Here is a 21,322-nt window from a genome sequence, read left to right as displayed (position 1 = left end):
ATCAGAGAGATGGGCAGAGTCTAAAAGTAGTCATCATCATCACACAGGGAACATAGGGAACAATTCTTTGGTTCAGAACAAAAATTCCATTAATTAGAGCTTCCCAAATACATTTAGGCTTTACCTTTATGTATTTTTAAAAAATTTTATTAATTTTTTTAATGTTTTATTTTATTTTTTGAGAGATGGAGAGAGAGAGCACGAGCAGGGGGGGGCAGACAGAGAGGGAGACCTATAATCCGAAGCAGACTCCAAGCTCTGAGCTGTTAGCACAGAGCCCGATGGGGGCTTGAACCCACGAATGCGAGATCATGACCTGAGCCTAAGTTGGACACTCAGCCAGCTAAGCCACCCAGGCAGCCCTAATTTTTTTTTAACATTTATTTATTTTTGAGAGACAGAGACAGAGCAAGCAGGGGAAGGGCAGAGAGACAGAGACAGAATCCGAAGCAGGCTCCAGGCTCTGTGCTGATAGCTCAGAGCCTGATGCAGAGCTTGAACCCATGGCATTGTGAGGTCATGACCTGAGCCGAAGTCAGACACTTAACTGACTGAACCACCCAGACGCCCCTAGGCTTCACCTTTATTGAGCACATTAGACAGGAAATTACGGAGAAACAACAGAGAAACTTACTTAGTGTATCAGAAGTTATTCCTGACATTCATTTGGAGAATAAGGTAAAATAGCTGTTGGGTCTTAATGAAATTCATTGAAAATATGTGATTCAATGTTCAAAGATATTTTCGACCTAGCTTTCAGGAACATATTACTTGCATAACTAGGAAACACCTGGTAGGTAGTTTCTACCTTTATATGATTGAGTTGTGTCAAGAACTCTTTTTAAAAAAAAAATTTTTTTTTAATGTTTTTATTTATTTTTGAAGGAGAGAGAGACAGGATGAGACGGGGAGGAGCAGAGAGAGAGGGAGACATAGAATTTGAAGACTGGAGCAGGCTCTAAGCTGTCAGCACAGAGCCCTATGCGGGGCTCGAACTCACGAACTGTGAGATCATGACCTGAGCCGAAGTCAGACGCTTAACTGACTGAGTCACCCAGGCGCCCCAAATTGTGTCAAGAACTCTTTAAAATAATCAGAACATTTATGTTACATAACAGTATTCATTGGTGACATTCAACCTAATTATTCTAGAGATTATGAAATGGTATAACCTGTACTTAGACTATCCTTGAAATTCTGACTTTTTTTTTCCAGAATTTATCATGTGGATGATACTCCTTCTGGATCAGTGGATGGGGTGCTTGACTATAGTAAAGCCATTCAAGTAAGTGATCTTATTGCCAGCAAATGTTAATATCTGTAGATTTGGAAGTACTGTAATTTTAGTTTAAGATCTGAAAAATAATTTGTTTTTAGTGAATAGCATCATATTCTGGTAATTCTTAAAAAAAATTTCTGTTCTGAAAACCTTTTTCTAGGTGTGCTGTGATTTTTCCTTCTTTTGATTTTTAAAAACATTTTTGTTTTTTTTCTTACTCTTTTTTAAAATTTTAGAGAGAGAGAGCATGAGAGGGGCAGAGGGGCAGAGGGAGAGAGACAGAGAATCTTAAGCAGGCTCCACGCTGAGTGTGGAGCTCCAATCCATGATGCTGGGCTCAATCCCATAACCATGAGATCATGACCTGAGCTAAAATCAAGAGTCGGACACTCAACTGACTTGAGCCACCAGAGGCCCCTAAAAACATTTTTGAAATAATTATAGGCTCATGGGAGGTTGTACAGATAGCTTAGAACATTTTTATCCCACTTCCCAATGGTGACATCTTCTATAATTGTAGTATAATATCAAAAACAGGAAATTGACATTGATAATGACACCATTAACTGGACTCCCACCGGATTCCTTACTCAATTTTCACTAGTTTATACATGTACATGTGTGCGTGTGGTTTTATGGAATCTTACCATCATGAAAGAACTTGCCTCATGCTATTTCTTCATTTTCACACTTGTTCTCCACCCCATCCCTGCTCCACTGGCAACCACTCATCTGTTTCCATTTCTGGTTTTGTCACTCTGAGAATTCTTTAAATGAATGGAATCATGTGGCATGATTTTGAGATTGGCTTTTTCTTTTGAGATTGGCTTTTTCTTTTTGAGATTGGCTTTTTCTCACTAAGCATAGGCTCTTGAGACTCGTCCAGCTTGTTGCTGTGCCATGCTGTTTCCTCTTCCTCATTCTGGCACGGTCTGGCCCTTCTGTCATCTGTTCATCTTTTATGACTGAGCTCAGGTTTCCATCTCCCTGCGTACCTCTGTGTAAATGAGATGTTGCTTCCTCTGTTGCTCTCCTAGATCCTGAGCGTACCGCTACTTTTATTAATTAGGTGTTCAGCTCGCTTTCTTCCCCAGTAGGCTTTTGAGTAATCCCTGAGGGGAAAGATTTTATTCGAGTGTCTTCGGTGCTTAGTTCAGCATCTTGCACGTACTAGGTGCTCAGTAAGTGAATATTTAAGTTAATAAATATATTGAAGTATTCTTCTTAGTGAATTGCATACTACCTTATACCAGGTTAGTCACTCAATAAATATTTGTTAAAGAATAATAATTGAGGGGCGCCTGGGTGGCGCAGTCAGTTGGGCGTCCGACTTCAGCCAGGTCACGATCTCGCAGTCCGTGAGTTCGAGCCCCGCGTCAGGCTCTGGGCTGATGGCTCAGAGCCTGGAGCCTGTTTCCGATTCTGTGTCTCCCTCTCTCTCTGCCCCTCCCCCTTTCATGCTCTGTCTCTCTCTGTCCCAAAAATAAATAAATGTTGAAAAAAAAAAAAAAATTAAAAAAAAAAAAGAATAATAATTGATTTATTTTAGGGCACCCGGGATCCAATTTGTGCCATAACTGCATCTGATAAGACACTGATCGTGGTAAGTTCTTAAAAAACTGATTTTATTAATAATAATTGTTTAAATTACAAAAATAGAGTAAAGTAATATGTTTTGGATTTGAATATCATCTTGTGGGCACCAAGTTTTCTAAGCCCAAAGTAGTAAATAAATTTTTAAAGACTGCCTCACAAATTGTTAATTATTTGCAAAAATAACTATTAATAAATGCAGTAGAATAGTGGCCAACTGGGGAGAGTTTGACACCGGCTTGCATGAGCCACACAAGGGTTGGCAGGTGTCGAGTGGATTGGATAGCAATAGTAGGTCTTAGAAAGCTTCCTTCTGTATGTGGCCCACTATTTGGTGTTGGAGAAAGTGCTTTGGCTCATCTATTTTCATAAGACTTAAAATGAAGAGGTGGTGTGTTTGCTAACCAGTAAAAAAAAAAAAAAAAGTCTAGGGCAAATTTTTGCTGAATTTTTCAAATAAAATGAATGTAATGGTGGCTTTTCTTGAGCTCTGGCATTTGAAAATACTAATTTTAGAACTAAATGTTTACTTTAATATAATGGTGGTGGAGTCATTGAATTTCAGTTGTGTAAACATAGCCTTAGTGGTGTATATTTACAGTTCTAGTTATGTTCTTTAGCCATTAGATAATTTTTTGGGGGACAAAATCTTAAGAATGTATTATTGTTTTTCCTCATCAAGTGAATTTGGTGTATTTTTGAAGCAGTTTGTCTTATGGAGCCTCTTTTTTCTTTTTAGAGTCTTTGCTCAGTGGCAGGGGTTTTTGGTTATGCTAGTGGTGTTTCTGACATTAGCAAAAATAAAATAACATGCAACTCATATCAATCACGAAAATTGTCATAATTCCCAAATGACAGTCTACCTATAACATACACACTTGAATGGTTTTAATACCAGCCAGAAAGTTTAATGGAGAAAATATCTTCTGCATTTAAAATTTCACTGTTGAAATGTAAAAGGTTTTAGAATCATTACTTTTTCAAACCTTTAAAGCCAAAGGACCCCTTTTTCAAAAACAAAATCTTATTTCTTACCCCAATATGGTAAATCTTCCAAAACCCATACCTCCCTTTTATACACTAAACAATATTCTCCCCCTCCTCCTTCCACCCTTTCTGATAGGCCCCTCTTGAGAATCCACTAAGTGGTGGTGCTCCACTGATTAAAAAAGGGAGAGGGAAAGATGGCCTGAGACGAGCCTTCCGCTTTGTCCCATTGCCATGGCCAGAGGAACAGAAGGGTTTGGAAACCAGAGTTCACTCTTGTCTGTTATACCAACTATTGATCTGTCAGCATTAAGGTTTGCACAGAGTTACACTGAAACTTCTATTCTTTTATTTTTTATTTTTATTGTTTTTGAGTATTTTTTTAAATTTTTATTTTTTATTTTTTAAAAATTTACATCCAAATTAGTTAGCATATAGTGCAACAATGATTTCAGGAGTAGATTCTTTAGTGCCCCTTACCCATTTAGCCCATATCCCCTCCCCCAACCCCTCCAGTGACCCTTAGTTTGTTCTCCATATTTATGAGTCTCTTCTGTTTTGTCCCCCTCCCTGTTTTTATATTATTTTTGTTTCCCTTCCCTTAGGTTCATCTGTTTTGTCTCTTAAAGTCCTCATATGAGTGAAGTCATATGATTTTTGTCTTTCTCTGACTAAGTTCACTTAGCATAATACCCTCCAGTTCCATCCACATAGTTGCAAATGGCAAGATTTCATTCTTTTTGATTGCCAAGCAATACTCCGGTGTATATATACACCACATCTTCTTTATCCATTCATCCATCGATGGACATTTGGGCTCTTTCCATAATTTGGCTATTGTTGATAGTGCTGCTGTAAACATGGGGGTGCATGTGTCCCTTTGAAACAGCACACCTGTATCCCGTGGATAAATGGCTAGTAGTGCAATTGCTGGGTCATAGGGTAGTTCTATTTTTAGTTTTTTTGAGGAACCTCCATACTGTTTTCCAGAGTGGCTGCACCAGCTTGCATTCCCGACTGTTTTATTTTTAAACGTATTTTTTGGAATCTTTAATCAGCTTTTAATGTAATATTTTATGTCTTGAGACTTCCTTACGTATTCTAGAGAGATGCCCACTTTGTTAGGTACATGATTTGCAAATATTCTTCCAATTTGTACTTTGTCTTTTTTCTTCTCCTAACAAGGTCATTTACAGAGAAAAAATTTTGATTTTTGTGAATTCCGGTGTATCAGTTTTCTCTTTTAAGGATCATGCTTTTGGTGTGTCAGTTCTAATCTTCTGCCTAGCCTCATTTATATTCTTTTTTAAAAAATTTTTATTTAGGGGAACCTGGGTGGCTTAGTCTGTTGAGTGTCTGACTTCGGCTCAGGTCATGATCTCACTGTTCATGGGTTCGAGCTTCGCGTTGGGCTCTGTGCTGACAGCTCGGAACCTGGAGCCTGCTTCAGATTCTGTGTCTCCTTGTCCCTCTGCCCTCCCCCACTCATACTCTGTCTCTCTTTCTCTCTTTCTCTCTTTCAAAAATAAATATCAAAAAAATTTTTTTTTAATTTTAATTAAATCCAGGTCAGTTAACATAATTGTAATAGTGGTTTTGGGAGTAGAACCCAGTGATTCATCACTTACATATAACACCCAGTGCTCATTCCAACAAGTGTCCTCTTTAATGGCCATCACCCACTTAGCCTACCTCCCACCAACCTCCTCCATCAACCCTGTTTGTTCTTTGTATTTAAGAGTCTCTTATGGTTTTTCTCCCTCTCTGTTTTTATCTTATTTTCCTTCCCTACCCTTATGTATATCTGTTGTGTTTCTTGAATTCCACATATGAATCAAATCATGCAATGTCTTTCTCTCACTGACTTATTTCGCTTAGCTTTATACATTCTAGTTACCTCCACATTGTTGCAAATGGCAAGATTTTAGTCTTTCTGATCACCAGGTAATATTCCGTTGTATATATATACACCACATCTTTTTTTTTTTTTTTTTTCCTCCACTATTCATAGAACAGTTTATTGACCTACCTCATCTGGCAGGCCGTGGGCCCCTTCTGACCAGAAGTGTCAGTCTTATAACACATCTACTTTACCCATTCATCAGTAGATGGACATTTGGGCTCTTTCCATAATTGGCTATTGTTGATAGCGCTGCTATAAACATTGGGGTGCGTGTGCCCCTTAAAATCAGTCTTTTTGTATCCTTTGGATAAATACCTAGTAGTGCAATTGGTGGGTTGTAAGGTAGCTCTATTTTTAATCTTTAAAACATTTTTGAGGAACCTCCATACTGTTTTCCAGAGTGGCTGCACCAGTTTGCATTCCCACCAGCAGCACAAAAGAGTTCCCCTTTCTCTGCAGCCTCACCACATCTGGTTTTTCCTGAGTTAATTTTAGCCATTCTAACACATTTAAACTAATACTCATTGTATCACTGCTTCTGATCATCTCCATTTGCCACTAACTAGTATCAGGTAGATGGCTATAGGATAAAAATGTGGACTTTCAGAAACCACTGTTTCATATGGTGATCTTATATTGATTTTTCATTCATGGTGAAATTTAATGCAATAAGTGCTTTATATTTTAGCTTTTAATGTACCTTAAATATTAACCTAGACAACAACTGTAAGTCACCCTTGTTATTTCTTCCTTGGGATATAAGGAGTTATGTATTACTGAACAGCTAAGTTTCTGACTTCTTTCTTGAATGCTGCATGAAAAAAAATTACATCACCTTCAACCACTTTTAAAGGGGTTTAATTAAATTAGGAGATAAATATGTACTCGGTAACGTGATTTAGTATCAGAATTGGGAATTAGTTATGACACATTCACTTTGGTTTGGAAACAAATGTATGAACATATAGAGAGACCTGTAGTTGTAATTTAATGTTATTTTGTAAATATGCTTTAGTAATCAAAAGTAATTTCCACAGGGTCGTGAATCTGGCACCATTCAGAGATACAGTCTTCCTAATGTTGGTTTGATTCAAAAGTATTCCCTTAACTGTCGAGCCTACCAGTTATCCTTGAATTGCAATTCTAGGTAAGTCTGAAAATTCTCTTCATATAGATGGTGGGCTTAGAAGTTATCAATTCGGATTGTTGGATTTATGTAATAAATACAAAGATGTGTATTTGTTTTAAACTTGTCTTATGGTTCAGTGTGGTTTTACTGTACTATATTTATATTTAAATGTTTATTTATTATACGGTATTTAGATGTTTTTCTCTAATTGGCAAAATATAGAAATTCAAATGTAATACTTTAAATTGTTTGCATGCCAGTTGCTTTAATTCCTTTGGATACTTTTTCCTCACAAGGAAGCAAAATGGAGAGTAGTCTATGTCTTCTATCAAATTTAAGAAATTTTTAAAACCAGTTATTTTTTTAAAGCCATTTCTTTTTTCTTTTTATTTTTTTATTAATTTTTAAAAAATGTTTACTTATTTTTGAGAGAGAGAGACAGACAGACAGAGAATGAGCAGGGGAGGGTCAGAGAGAGAGGGAGACACAGAATTTGAAGCAGGCTCCAGGCTCTGAGCTGTCAGCACAGAGCCCGATGTGGGACTCACGAACCATGAGATCATGACGTGAGCCGAAGTCGGACGCTTAACCGACTGAGCCACCCAGGTGCCCCTTAAAGTCATTTCTGCCTTCTTCCCAGATTTGGATGAACTGATTTTGCACAAGAAGGGTAATAGGTAATTATATTCGTGATTGCTGATTGTCATTTTACCATCTTGTTTCCTTTCTCCAATTTCAATATTTGTAGTCGTCTTGCTATCATAGATATCTCAGGAGTTCTAACTTTCTTCGACTTGGACGCTCGGGTAACAGACAGCACAGGACAGCAGGTCATTGGCGAGTTGTTAACATTGGAGCGTAAAGATGTCTGGGATATGAAGTGGGCCAAGGATAATCCAGATTTGTTTGCGATGATGGAGAAGACAAGAATGTATGTTTTCAGAAACTTGGATCCTGAGGTAAACACAAGAAATGAGCATTAGCAGTACATAAATAATGAGCCAGATGTGAAAACCTGGCTATTTCCCTTTTGTTTCCTTAACAGGTTTGTTGGTGTTGGAGGCGTAAATTTCTGAAAATAAATAGAAACATATCTGTGGATTTGTAAAATATTTGGTCATAAGTGGGAATAATACTCATCCTTTAAAAAGTCTCTGCTTTCTCTGAAAGGCACTTCCTAAGCATTTATCTGTACTTTTTAAAAGACGGAACCATGGTCTCTAATACATAGTCTTTATTTTTTCCTTGTCAAAGTTAAGAAAAAAAGAAAATCAGTAGTAATATTTACCAAAATTGCTTAAAACAACCTAACCAAAAAAGTGTAGGCTTTTATTCTCCTTTGCCTCCCTGTCCACCTTAATCTGTGCTTCCTTATTTATGTTCACATGACCTCTATCAGCCACTAATCCTGGTCTTTCTCACTCTGATGATTTTATGAATATGTAAGTGTGGACTGATTAATCTGCCCTCTCTGGAGTATCAGGAAGCCACTTGCTCACTAATTTTAAAGTTATATTTTGATTTTCTACTTGTAGCTCACATCAGCTAATTGTTTTTTTTTTTTAAGTTTATTTATTTTGACAGAGAGAGCAGGGGAGGGGCAGAGAGAGAATCCCAAGCAGGCTCCACACTGCCAGTGCAGATCCCGATACAGGGCTCGAACCTACAAACTGTGAGATCATGACTTGAGCTGAAGTCAAGAGTCGGACACTCAGCCGACTGAGCCACTGGGGTGCCCCACATCAGCTAATTTTTAAGTTTGGAACTTCCCTGTCAGTCTGCTCTGGACCAACTGTTAGCATTTGTGTTTAGGAAATTCAATGTAATTTTAGTGGTAGCCTAATCAAAGCATCATTGAGATAAATTTTTATGTAATTTTTGAATAATTAATGGTTTCCAGTTGGGAATTTTCTGTATGGTTGTTGCACCCAACAAATGTAAATAATAATAAATAAGTTGATAGATATCATTAATTGATGTATGGGTTTGCGGTTTCCTTTTTGGAAAGAAATTGAATGCTTGGACCACTGAGCTGCCAAAAATCTTCTAGAGTGATTTATTTAGTGGTGAACTATTAAACTGTCCCTTTAATATCTTAAATTATTTTCACATTTCCCCATTTTAGTGCTACTCAGGATCTTTGGGCTGGGAAATGACCTCATGTGAATTGTTCTCAAAGGCTTTGTCAGGAATTTTAAGGATCTTTGTAATTTTTAGCCCTTGAGTAGGGTTTAAAGGAAAGGCATTCAGGGCTGCTGCATTTAACTTGTAAGCAGGGGCTTCTTTCAAGGCTCCAAGGGAAATTTGACACTTGCCACAAAGTAAGTGTAAAAATTTGACAGGTAACCACAGGCTAACCTTGAGGATGGGAGAATACTTTTTGAATGTTAGGGCCCTTTTTCCATCCGTGTCCCCATGCGTACTAAGTCAGAAATCATATGCCTGGGCGAGTGTTGTTCCTGGCTGTTTGTAATGTGTGTGTAGCACACATGCTCAGTCTAGCACCAGGGGACGTCTTGGCCTGGTGCAAAGTGCTTCTTAAGTAGTTTTAACAGAATAGCCTTCCCCTCTCCTCCTTTTTTAGAGTCATTTTCAGGCTTGGCAAGTAGTTCAATTTCTATTGGATTTAAAAAGCTAGATGGATTTCTTTCAACCTCACCACTGACTGGATTTCTTTATAAGTCATGCTGTGCTGTTCTGTTCATTCATGAGGACACTGGCTGGCTGTTGTCCCTGCTTGGTTAGTTATTGGTTAGTTACTCTGCTGTTCATTTCTTTGGCTGCTCATTGACTGATTATGTAAGGACGTACTCTTTAAAACAGGATTTACTGGAGCTCCTTTAGGGCATAGTATTCTTTTACTATTCAGGAGATAAGCTGTTATTTGACAGTTAATACTGAATCCATTTTTGTCCATTTGAGTGTTAGGAATTCTAGATTCATACCTTCCTTTAAGTTGTAAACCTTTCTTCAGATTATAGATGAAAAACGGGTGCCATTTGTGTGTGAAGTTGTAGTTCACTGATAAAGCACACTTTCTGAGAATTTGGAAATGAGTATTTAATGTTGATATTCCCTGCTTGGTCATTTTTATTTCCAGTGACCCTCCAAAGGTACCAATTCAGCTTTTCTAGTCTTTTTCTTGGATCTTCCCTTTCATTGGTACTACTTCATATTCATATTCCTTTCATATCTCATATTTTTATCACTCAGCTCATTTTTATACACTTCTTTACCAAACAAGAAGTTTCCAAATTTTTGAATCCATATCTTCATCTATGCATAATTATTCATTTAGAAATGATATATGTGACTTACCATTATTAATACAAGTACTTTATGAATCATGTCCCTAAAATAGAAATTCTGAAAGAATGAGGAAAAAAATACATTTAACAGGCTGAAGTGAACTTTATTTTGAAATGTCAGGGTGCTGTAGTTCTCACTGCCATTAGCTAGTGTCTGAGCATCGTGCACACTTGAATTATTAACTTCGTAAAGTCTTGTGTTTCAAATAGTCTTCTTGATAATTTTCAATTGTTTAGCTGACTTTCTGTCAGATCTGATTCGAATGTGATTGTTTTCACTTTCTAATGTGGCTAACCCCAGAGTTTGTGCCAGGAGTAAAGGGGGTGACTGTTCTGCCTCGTCTTGTTTGCTTGTGCTTGCATTCCAATATTCCACTTCATTCACGTATTCTTTCCAGGGAGATTTTTAAACCACTTGTCCAATTTATGAGAGTTAGCTCAAAATTAGAGACTGTAATCCCCGAATCCGCTTAACTAGGTATATACAAACTTTGGTATGTCACAATATGCTGCAATTAAATGGATAAGCACTCAAGATACCTGTTATACTGTACATGTTCTGAGACCTTCTGATGTATGTACTGGGTAAGAGTACTTAATACAGTATAGATTAGTGAAGTTTAAAATAGTTTCTTAATAAAAATAAATTTCTTATGTACTGAGTAAGAGAGTGTATCCTGCTTTTGTTGACTACTGGTCTAAAACTTCATATTCAATGGAAATATGGATGGATATCTAGTGAGTTTTGGAAAATAATGAGAATTAGATGAGATAATTCAAGTAGAAGTTGACTTTTTAAAATCCGAATAATATAAATATATTTGCATATTTACTTGTGTGCCAATAATCATAGATTATTTTGGAAACTCTTAGTTTTTAACCTTCCTTCCAATCTTTATTTTCTCCCTTTCTCTTTATTTTTGGTATAACTTTTTATCCACACATCATCTTTTATGACTTTATTTTTTGGCTACCTTGCTTTGTTTTTTGTCTAGTCAAAAATAAAGCAATTTTCTAATGATAAACATTTTTATACAGGTATATTTGGATACATATTGTATCCAAATAATTAAAATATATGAAAGGCCTCTATAATTTATAAGAAGTATGTTATTATATACTTAATTCTTGAATTAAATTTTATCCTTGATTCTTTCTGTGTGATCATTGCTCATACTTGCCTTTACATAATACAACTTTTTTTGAGGAAATAAAGAAATTTGGTAAAATTTTCTCGTATAATCAACAATTTTTACTTAAAAAAATTTATTTTATGTTTACTTATCTTTGAGAGACAGAGACAGAGCGTGAACAGGGGAGGCAGCAGAGAGAGAGGGAGACACAGAATCTGAAGCAGGGTCCACGCTGAGCTGTCAGCACAGAGCTGGACGTAGTGCTTGTACTCATGAATGGTGAGATCATGACCTGAGCTAAAGTTGGATGCTTAACCGACTGAACCACCCAGGTGCCCCAACAATTTTTACTTTTTAAGAGAAAATGTCACTTTAAGACTCAAATGCATATAATGTGCACACAGAGCCCCATTCTTAAACTTTGACATACTAAAACTAAATATGATTCAATTTTTAAAAATCTGATTCAATTTTTACCTCTAATTTCCATGTTTTTAAGTATCTTCCTGTAGTTTCTATCACATGAAGAACTAAGTATCAGAGTTATAAATTTGATACATTATTTCCTTTGAATTTTGCTTACTTTCTATTTCATGATACACACACACACACACACACACACACACACACATATTAAAAACACATTCCAGGGGTGCCTGGGTGGCTCAGTCAGTTGAACGTTCGACTTTGGCTTATGTCATGATCTTGCGGTTCATGGGCTCGAGTCCCGTGTCGGGCTCTCTGCTGACAGCTCAGAGCCTGGAGCCTGTTTCGGATTCTGTGTCTCCCTCTCTCTCTGCCCCTTCCTGACTCAGCTTGGTCTTTCTCTCTCTCAAAAAACAAATAAACATTAAAAATTACATTCTGGTATTATTTCCATTACCAGACATTATCTTATCCTTTTCATAGTGCTCTTGGAGGTAGTAAGTATAGTGAGAGTTTATTTCTTGTTATTTATATAATATTTATATCTCCTTTTTCTACTAGAGATTTAGGGCAGCTACTTTACATTATAATATGCATTTGCTACACTTTATTTCTATAAGCTTGCGTAATACTAAGAAAAGAGACAGACCTGTAACAGACTTGTGTATTTACATCTTGGCAAATTAAATCTTATGTAGAAAATCTATCAGGAATGCTCTCTGGCTAATTTTATAGAGGATGGACTTTGCAGTATGGGGTAAGATTTCTTTGATATATGTACTTACATACGACTATAGTGTTTGTTGGTTTTATTAAGAATTAAATTTAATGTTGCATTGCATGAGTAAGAATTATCAAGTGGTATAAGGCATTTTTGGATTGAGAAAAATTGGACTGATATTAGATGCTATTAGGGAATTAATATTAATTATATGAGGTGTAATAATAGTAATGAGGCCATTTAAAGAACATCCTTATCTTTTAGAGATATGTACTGAAATATTTAGGGGTGAAATGTCATGATGTCTATACATTTTACTTGATTTACTTTAAAAGACTTCATCCAAAAAATCGACTGAAGCATATTTAGCAAAATGTTAATAATATTTAGGTGATGGACATATGGATGTTAATGACATTCTGTCTAATTTTCTGTTGGTTTGAAAATGTTGAAAATAAAATACAAAGTCATATGTTAAAGGAAGGAAAATTTTGTACAATTAAGCATAACATTTGTCTTTATCTTTAAAGGAGCCCATTCAGACTTCTGGATATATTTGTATCTTTGAGGATTTAGAAATTAAATCTGTTCTTTTGGATGAGATATTGAAGGTAATTCTTAAAAAACAATTGTATTTTTGTTGCTGGCTTGACTGGGATTTGTTTTATTTTATGCCCAGGCAGTGTGGTGTTCCTGTTAGGAATGTGGATTGACCCTCCTTGGTCACTTGTACCGCTTTTAGACAGGTTCCTTCATCTTTTTTGAACTTCATTTTCCTTTCTTGTTTATAAGCCTCAATTATTTTTTTCAATTTTTTCCTCTATAAAATGTGGATAATAATGGCTCCTATCTCACAGGATTGTTATTGTATAAAGTAATCTGTGAAAAGCACTTACCACAGTGTTTGGATCAAGAGCTCAAAAAATGGTGGCTAGTTGTGGTTGTCATTGTTTTTATGTTAATAACAAAGAGAAGAAATATTTGACAATTTACTTTGTTCTTTTGAGCTCTAAGACAGGTAACTTTTTGTTTGCAGGGCCACTATCCTATTTTTTTTTCAGGCTTTATAAAATAATCCAGTTCTGATTCCAGCTATCTTTTTGAACCCCTACTTTGGCCTTCATTGACTATCTTTTGAGAATTTCTTTCTCTAAGAATATATTAAAAACATTTTTACTTTCATTTTATACAAAGCATTTACTTTTTTCTGTATACTTCATATATTTTTTGGAATTGGGTTAATAGAGTTTTACATTTCTGAAGTTAGTTGCAATTTGTAGCATGGTTTCATGTTTTGGTTTGATATGTAAATTGTAGCCCTTTAAAGCCCTTTGTTTGTGAGCCTGTTTTTTTTTCCCCCATGAGAAATTTATTGGAGCACTAGAGCTGAAGGAATACGAAAGGAAAAGGAAGGGAATTTACTAAATTTACATTCACTAAAGTGCCTTCATAGGAGGTGTTCAATTGTCATTTGTCATTGCATGTCACTCTTCATTTGTCATTACAACTGTGCCCGGTAGATAATACACAGACCTCATTTTTAGTGGAGAAAGCTCTTCGTGAGTAAAATGATTTACCAAAAGTCTGTCTGTTCACTGACTCAGCAGATGTTTATTGGCAGTCAGTAAGGCAAGTTCCTGGCCTCAAGTAGAGGGGTTGGGGAGATAGACAAGAAATTCAGCAACCAGCAAAGGGGCGGGGCTGGCGCAGTTCAGTGGGCAGGTGTGTCTGTCAGAGGTCTGTGGGGAGAGAGCGCTGGTACAGTTCTGAGACTGTGAACCACGTGAGTAGTACAAGGCTGGCATTGTGCTAAACGTTTGATACGTGTTATCTCATTTAATCCTCACAATTCTAGGAAGTCAGTCTGATTATTATCTTCATTTGTTCAGATGAAGAATCTGAGGCTTGGAGAGAGAAACTCATTTGCCAGTGACACCCAGTTGGCAGTAGGCAGAGACGTGAATGATTTCACTCCAAGCCGTCTGGCTTCAAAGCTGGTGTATGTAATTGGTAGCACTGGCGGAACTGAAGGGGAACAGTCGTGGGGGAGGTTGGCCCCAGTCATACGAGGCCTTGTGTGCCTTCTGTGGAGTTTGGACTGCCTCCTGGAGTCACTGGGGGAGTAAAGCAGGAGAGTGATGTGATTGGGTTTATATTTGGGGAAGATGGCCTTGGCTTCCTGGGTGGGCACAGGACGGGGGTACAGCAGTTTTTAGAAAGAGTTGTTACATAGCCAGTAGGCTGAGGAATTAGGATCTAAGCTTAGATCTGTTTGAATACAAACCTCATGCATTTTCCATACTACTTTCTACTTTGAGCCAGGGATTTCTGGGAGAACTTTTCAGTTTCTAAGTATAGTGGTTTAGTTGCAGGTGGGGAGGGCCAGATGCAGCTTAGTTCTGGGAGCCATTGCTGTTTTCTGTATGTGGGGGCGGGGGGCTCTAATTTTCTCCTGGGCTTCACTTTTTCTTTACTTGGAATATGTAGGATATTGGTGAGTTCATTATAACTGTTTTCTTTTCTTGGCCATTAGCTAGCTATTTCCTGCAAGACTGGCCTTCAGAAAAAAAAATTTTGGAGGGGTCATCTAGCTAAATTAACAAAAGGAAAGAGATAATGAAAACTAGCTCTTTCTTTTATTTGCTTGCCTGCTGCCCAACAGCACAGGGGACAACTGTCTCATTCCCCCCCCCCCCCCCCCCCCGGCAAGGAGAGAGTAGATTAAGGAGTGAGCTGGTAGAGGCCCCTGCACATGTCTTTTCTCAGCACTTTGGGCGAGAAGAGAATAGTAGCTCCTGGGAACATGAGAGTTAAGCTGAGGGAAACAAGGCTGTATGATTGTAAGACAACCCTTCTTCCACTGTCCTCTTTTCCCTGTGGGCAGCCTAGTAACCTCAGGAGGAACTTCACCTGTGGATTGTGGCTGTTTTCCAGATAACTCAAAGACCCACACATTGGAATATCTTTTCTTCCCATTTTGGTTTACAACATGATACAGTTGTTTGTGTGTGTGCATGTGTTTTACTGTAAAAAAGAAACACATACTCTAACGGCAGGTATTTGCATTTCTTTTCATCTTTACTTTTAGAATCCAGAACACCCAAACAAGGATTATATAATTAACTTTGAGATCCGGTCCTTGCGAGATAGTCGAGCATTGATTGAGAAGGTTGGAATTGAAGATGCATCTCAATTCATCGAGGACAATCCACACCCCCGACTTTGGTATTTAAAAATAAAAAATCCAGGGGCGCCTGGGTGGCGCAGTCGGTTAAGCGTCCGACTTCAACCAGGTCACGATCTCGCGGTCCGTGAGTTCGAGCCCCGCGTCAGGCTCTGGGTTGATGGCTCGGAGCCTGGAGCCTGTTTCCGATTCTGTGTCTCCCTCTCTCTCTGCCCCTTCCCCGTTCATGCTCTGTCTCTCTCTGTCCCAAAAATAAATAAAGAACGTTGAAAAAAAAAAAAATTTAAAAATAAAAAATCCTCCCAAAATGTCTGGTGTATGCATTTAAAGTCTCAGCTCTATTGTCTCCCACTCTCATGGTAGCCTTCATGGGGGTAGACTTGCATTCTTGTTCTTTTTATTTAAAAAAAAATTTTATTGTTTTTTATTTATTTTTTGAGAGAGAGACAGAGAGTGAGTGGGGAAGAGGCAGAAAGAGAGGGAGACACAGAATCCGAAGCATGCCCCAGGCTCTGAGCTGTGAGCACAGAGCCAAACGCAGGGATGGAATCCATGAACCGTGAGATCATGACCTGAGGCGAAGTGATGCTTAAGTGACTGAGCCACCCAGGCGCCCCTTTGCTCTTCTTTTTAAAATACAGAAATTAAATTCAGATTTGGAAGTACTCAAAATAAGCATAATATTAAGTAAAAAATACATAAATATGTTAAAGTAATCCCTTCCCACCATGTTTAACTAGAAACAACAGGTATAATAATTAAATTCGGGTTCAAGACTTGTTTATCAGTAATGGCAATAAGCTTTTCTGTTTCTTGTTTTAATAAAGGCGCCTACTGGCTGAAGCAGCTCTTCAGAAACTCGATCTGCACACGGCAGAGCAAGCGTTTGTGCGCTGCAGAGATTACCAAGGCATTAAGTTCGTGAAGCGCCTGGGCAATCTACAGAGTGAGTCCATGAAGCAGGCTGAAGTTGCTGCCTACTTCAGCAGGTTTGAAGAGGCAGAAAGAATGTATCTTGATATGGACAGAAGGTGAGTAATGAAGGTACAGGCATTCTGGAGTACTTCTGGCATTCATGCTTTTCTTCTGTACAAATGAGGAATGTACAGTAGACTAAATGTGTCATACCACTTCTTTCAGAAAATAATCTCAGTTTAGTTACAACCTGGATATTCCACGTGGCCCTTACATTAATTTATGTATTGAAGTTTGGAGGCAGTTTCCTTTTTCTTTTTTTTTTTTTTTTTGCATATATTAATGGCTGGCCATGGGAGGTTTTCTATTTGGTAGAAAAAAAAACATAAGACTGCAGAGACTGGGGGCTTTTATCATTTATTATGCAGCTCAACGTTTGGGTTTTCTTTTTTGATTTAGACCTTTATTTAAATTTTTTTTTTTTTTCAACGTTTTTTATTTATTTTTGGGACAGAGAGAGACAGAGCATGAACGGGGGAGGGGCAGAGAGAGAGGGAGACACAGAATCGGAAACAGGCTCCAGGCTCCGAGCCGTCAGCCCAGAGCCTGACGCGGGGCTCGAACTCACGGACCGCGAGATCGTGACCTGGCTGAAGTCGGACGCTCAACCGACTGCGCCACCCAGGCGCCCCTAGACCTTTATTTAATTTTTTGTCGTCAAGGACCATGAAATAAAAATGAACAGTATATAGGGATTGAGTTTTATTCTTTATGTTCATTTTAGATTTGCATAAAATAATGTATGTATTTCAGCTATAAACATTATGTCTAAATTTTGTTAATATTATTTGTACTTCAAGGAGATCCCTAATACTGCTTAAGTCCTGAAAAGAAAGATAAAACCAAATATGTGTTTATATGAATGGGTTTTTTTTTTTTTTTAAATGTTTATTTATTTTTCAGACAGAGAGAAACAGAGCATGAACGGGGGGAGGGCCAGAGAGAGGGAGACACAGAATCTGAAACAGGCTCCAGACTCTGAGCGGTCAGCACAGAGCCTGACACGGGGCTCGAACTCGCGACCACAAGATCGTGACCTGAGCTGAAGTCGGGCGCCTAACCGACTGAGCCACCCAGGTGCCCCAGTATATGTATGATTTTTAAATAAGCCTGATCATGTCTCAATAATTGATGAAAAGAAGTTATTATTATTTAAATCATTATTTTGCTAGGAAAATTGGAAGGCTAGGAAAATAAAAGGCAGGAAGTTATTTCCTTTTCCTGATTTCAAGTTCTCCCCATTGCCTCTTTCCTGGTCAAATTTCTAAAATGTTTGGGGAGGTAACTTGTCCGTCTGTTCACTGCTGGGTATTCTCAGTACCCCGGAATTGACCCTAGCATGGGGTAGGCACTTCACAAGTATTTGTCAGGTGAATGAATGTATGCTGCTGTTTACAGAGATCTTGCTATTGGCCTCCGGCTGAAATTGGGAGATTGGTTTAGAGTACTCCAGCTCTTGAAAACTGGATCTGGTGATGCAGATGACAGTCTCCTTGAACAAGCCCACAATGCCATCGGAGACTACTTCGCTGATCGGCAAAAGTGGTAGGCGACCTATGTGAACCTCTTCATCTGTTCATGTAGCACTTGATATGCTGCCTGAGTACTTCCCATTGGGACAAAGCTGGGGACATTGAAGGCCGTCCCCCTGGATTCTTAAATTCAAGCAGATTTAAATTCACAATGGGGAGCAAGAGAACCTTGATAAGTGTTATAAAACTTCAGAGTTTCCAAACTCACAAATGTGTGCTTAGTTTCAGGCAGGTTTCTACTGTTTAAGACCACAGTGTGCATTTCAAAGACATATGATTTATTTCTGAAAAAAGGAAAAGTATTTTATGTTTTCTTGTAGATTATTTTCAGAAGTCATTGGCTTTTATTCTTAGGTTTTCATTTGATCAATACACTTATTTATGTCCGTGTTTGGAAGCACAACTGTATATCCAATTACAACAATTTTTCTTAATAGCCAAAGAATGTTGCAACTAAAATGTGCTTCAGAGTCTTTAGATTTTATCCCCCCGGTTTATACACTTCAAAGACATGCTGTAACTGAAGATGGTAACTAGAGTAATACTAGTAATTCTAATGAGCATTTTTAATGAGAGTGTTTATTTATCAGGAGATTCACATTAGTTTTAGAAATTGTTCTTTTTTTTTCCCCCATAGGTTGAATGCTGTACAATATTATGTACAAGGCCGGAACCAGGAACGCTTAGCTGAATGCTATTATATGTTGGAAGATTATGAGGGATTGGAGAATCTTGCCAGTTCACTTCCAGAAAACCACAAGTTGCTTCCAGTGGGTATTAAAAATTTTAGTTTTTAGATTTGTTAGGTTATTTTTATTAGGTTTTGTGTTATAGTCAGGAAATATCTTCTGTCAGAAAGAAAATTTAAAATCTATAATCTCATAGTTTCTTAAATGTGGAATGATACTTTTAATTGTTAAAACAATATATCAATATTACAGACTGCTTGAAAATAGAGGGAAAATTAGTCATATTCCCACTACTTTAACATGTTCACAATCTCCTATAGTATTGTCAGTTTTATAAAATTGCTTTTAAAAGTTAGCTGACACATGAAATATTTACAGTTAAAATCTCTTGTCAGAGGTTTGCTTCAAAATTATCTGAGCTGGGTCTGGGGATTAGTGTGTGTGTATGTATGTTTGAAATTTGCTGTAATAAAGGTTTAAAAAGATAGCTTGACTTTTATTAGGTTATGTTAACAAAGTATTTAGTGTTAAAAAAGAAAAAACAGTTCTCTGGAAATTTGTTTTGAATGTCCTTTTTAAGCCTCTTAATTCTTGAATGACGTTAATGAGTTTATATTTTATTTGTTTTATGTAAAATGTAAGTCATTGAGCTGTATAGTACCTGTAGAGTTAGCATCTCTCAACTGCAGGGTCGGGACATGTTATCGGTTGTGAGTTCTACCACAAAATTTTTGTTTGTTAATTAGTAGATGATAGAATTCTGATAATTCAGTTTTGTCTCTTGTGAATTAGAGCCATTATCCCTGTTATAATGGCATTTTCATGTACTTTATTCTCAGTCCTGTGTTTTCTTGAGTAGGAAAGAAACTGAAATTAGTTACAACCTTGGATATCGGGACAGTGTGTCCTGCATTAATGTCATCTGTTCGGTGTGTCTGATGATGCAGAAAAGAGTATTGCTGTAGGATATCCAGAATAGTATTATTACTGAGTAAATATTAAGTTATTATAGCTATAGTAATAATTAAATAATTAAAATGCTTAAAGATTTTTAGTAGTGCAAATGTTTTTTTTAGTATTGCAAATTTTAAATCAAGTTTTTGAAGGAGTTTTTAATAATACGGTAAAATTTACATAATGTTTAATTGAAAAATACAGAGAACGGAACTATATATAGTATGAACACAATACATACACCAACTCACACATACATATAGATTCCTAAGACACAGATGTTAGGAAATGACATCAGACTATTGAGAGAGATTTCCTATGGGTAGTAAGATTGTAAGTAACTTTACATTTTTTGTGCTTTCTAATTTTTATTTACCATTACAGTCTATTACTTTGTAACCAGAAAAATATAAACATTACTTTAATTAATTAAATGCTTAGTTTTATTTTAGAGAGAGAGAGAGAGAGAATGTGAATGGGGAGGGGCAGAGAGGAGGGGGGTACAGAGGATCCAAAGCAGGCTCTGTGCTGAGAGCAGAGAGCCTGATATTGGGCTCAAACCCATGAACTATGAGATCATAACCTGAGCCAAAGTTAGACACTCACTGAGCCATCTAGGTGCCCCTAAACATTACTTTTAAAAAGATGGTTGGATCTAAAACATACTTTTATGATTTTCCCAAAATATTTTATTATTTTTTTTTAATGTTTATTTATTTGAGAGAGAGAGAGAGAGAGAGAGAGAGAGACAGCACAAACAGAGGAGGGGCAGAAACAGAGGGGGAGACACAGAATCAGAAGCAGGCTTCAGGCTCTGAGCTGTCAGCACAGAGCCCGACATGGGGTTTGAACCCACAAACTGTGAGATTATGACCTGATCACAGGCTCTGTGCTGATAGCTCAGAGCCTGGAGCCTGCTTCCGATTCTATGTCTCCCTCTCTCTCTACCCCTCCCCTGCTTGTGCTCTGTCTTTCTCTCTCTCTAAAAAAATAAATAAATGTTTAAAAAATTTAAAAAAAAAAAAAGTAAGGGTAGGGAGAGGAAAACTCTTGCCAATTAGATATCCAGAAGGAAAAAAAAAATTGATTTTCTGAAAATGGAGAGTGAGCCAGATGGGTATGGTGGGTGTGTGTTGTGGTTCTCCTTCCTTCCCACCACCCTTGGAGGGAGCTCTGTTTGGGATCTGGCTTCCTGAATTAATGAATGGCCTATCTGGGGCATTTCTTCAGAGAGGTATTAGAGAGCTCTGTGAGTGTGAGATTTTCCTTAAGCCTCTAACATTACCATTGTTATACCATCAGTTGCCTTAAATGTTTTTTTCACACACTAGTATGGGGTTTGTTTCCCAGCTTGACGTTTCTGTGCCCTAGCTACTAGAGGAGCAGAGTGCAGGACGTTCCGGACCTGGTTAAAAAGTAGATCTGCAGCCGGAGCCAGTGAAGCCCCGGTTTCGTAGACGGTGATGCCTTAGCCTCCTTTCTGGTTTGTAGCCTGTGCCCCTGTGTATG

The 21,322-nt window shown here is 37.5% G+C and overlaps 1 protein-coding gene across 5 annotated transcripts in view; it reads left to right on the top strand.

The window, feature by feature from the left end:
* The window catches only part of WDR35 (WD repeat domain 35), a 61,288-nt gene that overhangs the window by 33,044 nt on the left and 6,922 nt on the right, over window positions 1–21,322 (top strand). For 4 of the 5 annotated variants that reach the window (XM_058682598.1, XM_058682597.1, XM_058682600.1 and 1 more), the window contains 9 exons: window positions 1,216–1,285; window positions 2,829–2,882; window positions 6,800–6,909; window positions 7,640–7,850; window positions 13,010–13,090; window positions 15,568–15,704; window positions 16,491–16,694; window positions 18,037–18,183; window positions 18,808–18,940. In XM_058682598.1, the coding sequence (XP_058538581.1) occupies window positions 1,216–1,285; window positions 2,829–2,882; window positions 6,800–6,909; window positions 7,640–7,850; window positions 13,010–13,090; window positions 15,568–15,704; window positions 16,491–16,694; window positions 18,037–18,183; window positions 18,808–18,940 (1,147 nt within the window). The remainder of the gene's footprint in view (window positions 1–1,215; window positions 1,286–2,828; window positions 2,883–6,799; window positions 6,910–7,639; window positions 7,851–13,009; window positions 13,091–15,567; window positions 15,705–16,490; window positions 16,695–18,036; window positions 18,184–18,807; window positions 18,941–21,322) is intronic. The other variant, XM_058682599.1, reaches the window with a different exon arrangement.

Source organism: Neofelis nebulosa, chromosome 9 (assembly GCF_028018385.1).
Source record: "Neofelis nebulosa isolate mNeoNeb1 chromosome 9, mNeoNeb1.pri, whole genome shotgun sequence".
NCBI lineage: Eukaryota > Metazoa > Chordata > Mammalia > Carnivora > Felidae > Neofelis > Neofelis nebulosa.
Note: the sequence above shows the minus strand (reverse complement) of the source record. Positions and strands in the feature narration are given on the sequence as shown.